We start from the raw sequence: 9,155 nt of genomic DNA, 5'->3' as shown, positions 1-9,155 counted from the left end.
ATATATAAAGAGTATAGAATATCTCTTCATACGCACATTAGGCTTCAATCAAATATATCTTTTAGGGTCTTAATTTTTTTTTCCCTAATCATGTTTTCAGTATGCTTAAGATTACTATATTTTTATGATAATCTTTTACCAAAAAAAAATCTTAAATGAATGGATTATATAGATATTAGGGCACTAATAAGAAATTTTAGTGGGAAGAATGTTTGACATTTTAATCACCAATTTTGACCACTCTAAAATGTTTGGTATGAATGTGGGTGGACTTGCAATAGAGAGAGATATACACTTTTTTCTTTGCAAATTGCAATGCCTATCCCCACATCATATTTCCACTACCTTCTTTACTTTCGATTTTCTTTGTGTATCATTTTCATTCGGAGAGCTTCCCAATTTTCCACGTGTCAGATAAATAGAGACGAAAAAATATTAAAATATATTCAATCAAATCGTGATAATTTATACAACTGATTCAAAATAATCGTTGGAGGTAGATTATGAACTTTACATATTATCTAATAACCATGAAATAATATTTCACGATAATTGTATAATTAGTTCAAAATAATCGTTGAAGATTAGATTATAGTACTGACCTTGAAATACAATTTCAAAAGTATTTTTACCCTTTTTCTTATAGATTCATCAATACATTACGACAATTTCATCGAATAATTTAAATTATAAGAGTAAGGTTTATCCGAATAAGTGATGTTTTGAAATAAAAGGGACGGCCGAAAAGTGCAATATGGTGCTTTTATGAGGTGTGCCACAGTCGCAACTAACTTATTAAAAGGGATGCAATTTTTTCTTATTGTATGATGACACATGCATGTTATAAATGTTTTACTTCTTTTTATTATTATTTTTATTTATTTAGACCTAATCTCCAAATATTATTTTACTTCATCCCAGATAATAAAATCAATGTGTTTATAAATTAATTAATTAAAAAATTAAAAAAAAAAAAAAAACTGTCTAATTTTAGAATGTCAATGTCTGGTGTTGGAGTTCACTATAAAGATCAATTGCCAATTTCTGTTTCTATCTAATGGGTAGTTATAATTTGGTATAGCTTCAACATGGAAATTGCTTTAGATGTCTATAGAATAACTTAAAAAAAGAGGGTTAAAAAACATTTTTGGTCATGAATTTTCATTAAGATAACAATCTAGTCCTTAAACTTTAGTTTGTAATGATTTAGTTTCTATATTTTTAATTTTGTGACAATTTCGTCCATGAACTTTTATGAAAGTAATAATTTAATCCTTGAACTTTGATTTGTAACAATTTAGTCCCTATACTTTTAATTTTGTAACAATTTAGTCTTCGAACTTTATTACTAACAATCTAGTCATTGTATTTTCGACATTGTAACAATTTAGTCCCCAACGTAAAAAAAATTATCAAAATTAGATGTCAATTTTTCATACTTTATGACGTAAACTTTATATTTTGTAAAAATATTAAGTCTCTAAATAACGGTTTATTTATACATGAAATCTCATTAAACCTTAACATTAATTTCTATGATAGAAACTAAATTGTTACAAATTTTAAAGTTCAAGAACTAGATTATTGTATAGTAAAATTTATGGACTAAATTGTTACAAAATTAAAAGTATAGAGACTAAATCTTTACAAACCAAAGTTTGGAATTAAATTGTTTCTGGGGACTAAAAGTGATTTTTAACAATTTTTTTTTTTTTTTTTAAATCTCAAATCATGTTCTCTTTATTGTTGATATTCTCTGTGTAATTTTGAACAATTGTGTTATAGATCATTTTTTATTAGTACTATTATTTGCAATTTGAACTTTTCAATAGAAGCATTGGTTACTATTATTTGTGGAAATTATGCGAAATATCAGAGGAGAATAAATGGTATGAAACTAACAAAGGATAGATATAGGGACTTCAAATACTATAAAAAAGAAAAAAAAAGAGCATAGTGGAGTATTTTTTTTTTTTTTTAGTGGATTATGATTTTCTATCGATCATTTTAGAGTTTTCGAACAAAATTATTGTATTTCTTGCCTTTGTCATTTTATTTTAATTTCTGAATTATTCATCTATTTTATTTTAGCCATAACTGACTAATTGAAGGCATATGGTTAAATCAATTGAGGAATTGATTTGACCATATTATTCACCCATTCAAAACTGGGGTGTAGAAATGGATAATTGTCTCATAACACACAACTGTTAGAAGAAAAGAAACAGAAAGTGATATTCATAAAGCCCACTAGCGAATGATTAAACACGAGAAAGACTTCAGACTTGGGATGGGGAAGCTTAAGAACCCTAATTTTCCACGAAAAGGCATTGTATTGCTTTTCAACCTTCCTGTTTTTAAGTTACCCAATTTGACTTTGCAATTCAAATTAAAAAAAAAAAAACAAAAAGGTATAGGAAGATTCAAACCATTATTAGGCCTAATTGCACGATGTTGGTTCTAAGAAAGAAAGCAGCCATTGAAATCTCGAAAATGGATGTTTGAAGGACCGTCCAAAGGAATACAAATATAGTTTAAGGAGGCGCGGAATTCACCCAACTGGCCAACCCCTCAATGGATATCAGCTATGGCTTTTGGAAATTTGCAATTATTGTGGCCAATATTATGTCATAAATGGATTTGGAGTTATCATTATATCTTTGAAATCTTCTTTTTGTCATTTGAGTTACGCTATTTTAATACCTTAATTATTGCTACCTATTTAGAAATTAATTTTCTACGAATTTTCTTTATACCTAGATGTTAAAGAGTTAGGTGAGTTGTTCCGTGAAATTAGTCGAAATGTGCATAAACTGGTCCAGACATTCACGGATATAAAAAATTAAAAAAAAAAAAAAGTAAAAACCTTAATTATTGCTATTACTTAGTTGTGTTGCCTCACCTTCTTCCCTTTTATCGAAAAATATGAAGATGAAATGGAAAACCAAACCACGGAGTGGCAAGTCCAGAAGAAAAATCAAACTACGAAAGTACCCCCAAATCAATTTAGAAAAAGGAAAATGGAAATGCACCAGCCGGGAATCGAACCCGGGTCTGTACCGTGGCAGGGTACTATTCTACCACTAGACCACTGGTGCTTGTTGAGGCATACCTCCTTTGCTATGCTTATAACAACTTGAAGAGTCCATGCCCTCAATTAAAGAGAGCAAAAAGTGGACATTTCGTTGCGTTGGGCTGTTCCGACTTCTGTATATTAATGAAATATGTTAAAATATGATTTCATCCTCGATATCCTATATGCACATAACTGAACATTAAAAATAATAATTATGTATGAATTAAAAAGGAATTAGTTCCAATTCCAACTCGATTAATATATGATGTTTTGATATCATATTATCATTTCGCGTTTCAGTAAATAGATAATGAAATTTGAATAGAAAATACCAGAGATAACTATGTATTCAGCCAAGAAATAACCATTTGCAAGCAACCAGATTTCACACACACCATCTAACCAGCAAAATTGAAGACATACAAATTTTGGAATTTGATTTCTTCAGTATTTATGTACAAAAAATGTTATTGAATTGATTGAATATAGTATACAAGATGTAAGTTTGTATCAAATTTCGATACATTCATCATCATCACCACTACCATCTGTGTCATTGTCCCAGTCCAGTTGAAAAGAGCTAGTTGATTTCATTAACTCTGTAAGTCCGGTCAAATCCTCCAAATAAGTTGGATGGTTAATCGCCTGAAGAATAAAATCCATGCCCCTATTCCGATATTCAGACACTACCTGCAGAATTTCACCATAAATCATTGATATTAAAAGGAGGGGAAAGTAACCCAAGAAGATGCAAGGATTGAACCTGTTAACCTTAATCTTCCTCAAAATGAAACAGGTTAAGCTAAAAGTGAGAAGAAACTTTAAACAGATTTAGGCTTACACCCTCTTCCCTTTTTCTAGACTATTACTGAATGATCATCTTACACAATTCACCGGTTCAGAAACTTAAACTCTCTACATATTTGACATCATTGTTCCTACACGGCTGTATTCTAGGACTTGAGCTATAGTCATTACAATTTAGAACTCAAGGACACAGTTGTACAACCTATAGAATAGATCCTATTCAAGTAAGGTTGTGAGTTATAGTCGTTACAACTTCAGATAAATTTAATAATTCTTTGAATAGGTATGATTCGAGAGTTTAGGTGGGGAATGATATTGTTTGAAGAAATTCTCACATGGACGTTTGCATTAAATACTCATTAGAATAAATTAATAAACAGAACTGTTTGAACTATTCAAGTATCCAAAGTAATATGAAGTTGAATTGTTAAACGTCAATGTTCAACCCAAAGTGAAATAAGAAATTTAAAATTAAAATGTAATTGTGAAGGAACAAATAAGAAATATGGGATAAATGAGCAGCACAACTTACCATGCTGGAGCAAGCTGTACAACTATCCGATGAGCGGCCAACAAGTGTCATCTGGGAAAACTGTGAGAGGGAACCTCGAATTTGATGGGGCAAGATACCAAGAGGCTGCTCAGAAGCTCCATTAATCCCAGAGTTCAAAAGTTCACCTTCAGCATATATTCTGTACAGTTTAAAGTAAAGATCAATAAGACAGGCTCAAGCACCTCTGAAACTCCGAATGAATTTGAATTAACTCGACTTCAACCATCACACCATCTTTTCAGTAGTCAAGCCACAAAGAAATATCAAGCCTTTATCACCACTGTCTGAGAGGACTTACCCTTCAGGATGATGTAAAATTCCAACAAGAAGTTCAACTGCAATAGCTGATGCAATGGGAGCAAGCCCTGGGCGAGTAACAGTGCATTGCTGGTCCAATGTCCGGTTGGCAGTTGACTGCAAGAGCATGTAACTCGAGAATAAACACAAAACAAATAAATCAACCAAAATACATCACATGAGCTTAAGATAAATTACATCAATAGGTGCAACAACATCATTACAGAAGTAACAGCCCAATCTCTGCCTGGTGTTTGTAGCACTTAAGGAAAGGTTAGCTATATTAGTTTGAGATATGGAGTCATGGCAGGAACCAGAAGGACCAGCTCCATGGCGCATAACTAAGAAACTATCAAACCCCAGAGCTGCGGTGATTGTAACCTTCAAATCAGAAACAGATTTAATTGAGACACCAAGTAGGGAGAAACCTATGCAGTATGCACACAACTTGTTCGACAAAAAATATACCTTGTTTGTATTGGCACATAGAAGTGTAGGAAGCCACCTACTTTCCCTAGTATCAGTCAACAAGAAAACTGCATCATGAGAATTAATTAAGTCATCAAGTCTTCTACAATCATCAATCGTGCTAGCTGCTTCATGATCTGGAACAGGATGCCCAGGCATTGGTATGGAAATCACAACACCTTCAGCTTCCTATGTATTTTTTATTTAAAAGAAAAACAAAACAAAAATGAATTAAATGATAAATTGAGGCAGTTTTCTCTCTGTCGGGGTCATGCATCAAATTTTACCATGGCGGGAAAAATTCGATTGAGACTTTTAACTGCTGCTTCAGCTTTAAAGTCACCACCATTAAGGCAGTCCTCCAATGTGTAAAGTGATTGCCTCATTGGATTAGACATGGCTACCCTTCCACTGTCAACTAGTGTAATTTTCCGTATACCCCATGCCTACAAATAAGGTGCCGTTGTTAAGAAATAGACTGAAACTTAACCACAACTTTCTACAAGGCACTCACCATAAGCATACGAGCCACTTGACATCCAAGAGTACCTGCCCCTAGCAAGAGACACTTGAGAGAAGACAAGACGTTTATGTTTAAAGAAGGCAAAGCACGCCACCTCATTAGTCTCAAATTCAAATCTGCTGCTGATATAGCCAACCTGTCAACAATATACATATTACTCAATAACTTGGACCTCATCTTCCTCAACCAAAATGCTAGGTGCATAAAAATATACCGAGTTGGGTCCATGGATTTTGCAAGGTTAATAGTTCTATAGCATTTCTTCCCTTTGTTCAGTTCCCATCCAACCGCATTAGGCATGCAGCATTGATCTCTCAACCCTATAGCAAAAGAGAGAGAGAGAGAGTTAGTTGAGCTACTTTGCGGGCAAGTAGAGATAAAGCTAGTGCCATTACAAATTTCTTCTAGTACCTTTTGGATCATCAATCAGGGCTCTACCAACAAGGGACAAAGTAAGATCTGGAAAACCACGGTTCTCTCTATAGCATAAAAAGTTAACTGACTTCAGATTCCATCTTGAGTAAATTAGAGCTAAGAAGTTGCGAAGAGGCCAGCCAGGATTATTTGGAAGATGACAAGGGTCATAAAAGCCAAAAAGTAGCTGCAAAAAAAGACTAATCTAGCTATAAGAAAGTTTCATGAATAATTTATGGTCATGGGAGGGCATAACAATATGAATCACCAAACTACCCAGTGGAACCGTCTCTGTAGTAAAAGACGTGAAAAACTATTTGGCTATTTCCTCACTGACTAGAATTGTAACCCCAACATACCTTTTCCCCAGTGTTTTGGCAGGTTTCAAAATCTCTCAGATGCTTAATGATAGCTTGAGAACTTGAATCAATATTCACCAAGAAAAAAGGTATGTCTGCAGCAAGATGCAAAATAGACAGTAAAGAACCAAAAATTGCCTTGTAATTTACAAATCTCCGAAAAGGTGAAGGAATCCAAGCCTACCACAAGTTAAATCTGAGCTGCGCCACTGACCAAAAGCTGTGGACAATGATTCAGCCTATGTAATAAAACAAAAAAATAGAGAGATCAAAATAGTTCTTCGAACTCTTAACAACAGAATATAGATTATAGTAAGAATCCAGCATACCTCTTCCAAGTTAAACCAATGTGAAGCAGGTTTCAGTTCAACTACAGTTGCTGGAGGATGAAGAACAAGAGCAGGGAAAGCAAACCAATAGTGAAAGTTCCATTTTTTCAAGTCAGCGAAGGATATTAAAAGGAACCTTGCAAGTACTGAACTATCCTCTAAAGCTTTTCCGCTGAGAATATCCTCCCAAATCTAGTCACAACAATGTAAAACTGAACTTATTATAAACAAGAAATTGACATTACCACTGCCCACGTCCAGTACCAAGATATGAAAATCATTTGAGCGTAATATACCTTCTTTGCTTCAGATTTTAATAAGCTTAATTTGTCAAGGGCATGGAAGCTTTCTACAGTATTTGTATTGTATAGAGTTCCAGGAACAGAGCATCTATTCCTGTTGCCTTTAGTAGTTGATGGTGCCGATGACTCCCTCGTTACTTTGGCAGGCAATGACTCAGATAGAAGTATCAAATGATTTGACACTTGAGAATGTGAACAAGGTGCAAAGAAACCTACAAGGAGTTGGTTCTGGATTATTTGTGTGCATAAACAACATATAGTGATCATAATTATGTATCTTTTATTTGCAGAGAAAAACGTCATGATATAACCAAAATCAACCGCGTATTTCAGAAGTTATAATTTTAAGGATGCCAACACAAAGTATTCAAACTCAAACTGTATACTTGTCTAATATATTGTTCCACTTAATCACATTGGTTAACCAACATTCCTTCCTCGTTAAAGAGTTTGAGTTTCATTGATCGTCAGAACCTTAATTTTGGTCACAAGATCATCCGAAATCCGAAACCATCTATAGGATAATTGCTGGTCGCGAGTAACTGGGAATCGCATAGAAGAAAGAAAAAGGAAAGAAAGAAAGAAAGAACAAGAAGAAAAAGAAACATACCAGTGATGGGGATAGGGGAATCGTCGATGCCTAGCTCGTTAAGCTTCAAGGAAGAGAGTCTATGCCAGAATCCTTCGTCCACTGCGCTTTGAAATGGTGCGAATTGCAATATAGATCCCTTATGGTTAGCGGCCATAGTCTTCTTCTTCTCACTCAATTTTCTCTGTAGAAGCCGATGGGGTCTGGGGGAATTCTTGAAGAAGAAGAAGACGAAGTAGATTCCCGTCTGTCGTACAATTGGCCAAACGAGCGAGGCTATCAGAGGAACTTCGGTAATTTTGTTTTTTTAATTCTATTTTATTATTCTTTTACAAAATAAATAATTTGAGAGAAGTTTTTCTTTGTTACGGATGATAATAAAATATAATATTAAAATAAATATAATATAATAATAAAATAAATAAAACATAATATATAAATTAACAACATAAGAAATGGGAAAATTCTCAAATTTCTCCACTTTCTCCCATTTGTATGGAATTTGCCCAATAAAGGCTACTATTTATTGAAAATTTAGCAAGTATGAGGTGGATTACATAGATACTAATAAGGAGTATTTACAAGACACATGGATAATACTTTGGAAAATAGGGACATGACACATGGTCAATGAACACTAAGCAAGAGCATTTAATGAGCACTTATTTTCTATAATATTTATAATACTCTCCCTTAAATGCCCACATATATATATGAAATATGCTTTGTTAAAACCTAATTAGGAAAAACCCAATGGAAAAAAACACTAGTGAATGAAAAAGAGTACATATTTCATATAATACATATTTCTAAAAAAAACAATATATTTGTTCCTCTCATGAAAATATCATTTAAGATCTCTGAGTTGCCGCATTCCAATATTGTGCAAAAAATTTTCAAAAGTTGCACTAATGACTTCGTAAATAAGTCTGCTAAGTTATCTTTTGAGCAAATTTATAGTGATGTCGTCATTTTCTTTAAGATCATGAGTGTAGAAAAGCTTCGGTAAAATATGCTTTGTTCTGTGTTGTTTTCGTATAATATTGTTGGAAGATTTATATTAGAAGACAAGCCACATGTTTCACGAATGTGCTGAGTCATTAATCTTGGCCATACACATTTTCAATTAGCCTCGTGAATTGCAAGAATTTTAGCATGACTTATGGAATTGACCGTTATGGTCTGTTTCACCGATCGCCATGATATAGAAGTTCCTCTATATATGAACAGATAATCTGTTTGAGATCTAGCTTTGTGTGGATCAAATAAATATTTTGAATCTACATAACCAACTATATCAAAATTTGATTTATTTGAATAAAACCATCACATATCAATTGTTTCTTGGAGATAACGAAGTATACACTTAATTCCGTTTCAATGTATTTTTGTTGGAAAAGAACTATATCTTGCTAATAAATTTATTGAAAATTCAATA

At 33.1% G+C, this 9,155-nt stretch overlaps 1 protein-coding gene and 1 non-coding gene across 2 annotated transcripts; both read right to left on the bottom strand.

The window, feature by feature from the left end:
• Positions 1-3,027: 3,027 nt before the first annotated feature.
• On the bottom strand, positions 3,028-3,098 carry TRNAG-GCC. Its single transcript has one exon. It is a non-coding gene; the product is annotated as a tRNA-Gly (tRNA).
• A 377-nt stretch (positions 3,099-3,475) lies between these two features.
• LOC120072627 (ubiquitin-like modifier-activating enzyme atg7) lies at positions 3,476-8,023 on the bottom strand. The gene is made up of 14 exons (XM_039025046.1): positions 7,739-8,023; positions 7,123-7,340; positions 6,827-7,018; positions 6,682-6,736; positions 6,498-6,592; positions 6,136-6,325; positions 5,939-6,044; positions 5,716-5,860; positions 5,489-5,647; positions 5,202-5,390; positions 4,932-5,114; positions 4,735-4,850; positions 4,416-4,575; positions 3,476-3,766 (listed from the first exon to the last, which is right to left on the bottom strand). Exons 1-14 carry the CDS (start codon positions 7,872-7,874, stop codon positions 3,587-3,589), a joined length of 2,124 nt encoding a protein of 707 aa, XP_038880974.1. The 5' UTR covers positions 7,875-8,023; the 3' UTR covers positions 3,476-3,586.
• Between the last annotated feature and the right edge of the window lie 1,132 nt (positions 8,024-9,155).

The sequence above is a fragment of the Benincasa hispida genome, chromosome 3 (genome assembly GCF_009727055.1).
Source record: "Benincasa hispida cultivar B227 chromosome 3, ASM972705v1, whole genome shotgun sequence".
NCBI classification, from domain to species: Eukaryota; Viridiplantae; Streptophyta; class Magnoliopsida; order Cucurbitales; family Cucurbitaceae; genus Benincasa; species Benincasa hispida.
The sequence above is the reverse complement of the archived record's forward strand: the minus strand, read 5'-3'. Positions and strand labels throughout refer to the sequence as shown.

What these genes read in the sequence shown, in the direction of transcription:
- LOC120072627 (XM_039025046.1), bottom strand. Translation starts at nt 7,874, where the DNA reads ATGGCCGCTAACCATAAGGGATCTATATTGCAATTCGCACCATTTCAA. An exon ending in CCTGATTGATGATCCAAAAG is followed by an intron (nt 6,045 to 6,135) that starts GTACTAGAAGAA and finishes CTTTTGCTATAG; the next exon opens with GGTTGAGAGATCAATGCTGC. An exon ending in ATGTTGTTGCACCTATTGAT is followed by an intron (nt 4,851 to 4,931) that starts GTAATTTATCTT and finishes ATGCTCTTGCAG; the next exon opens with TCAACTGCCAACCGGACATT.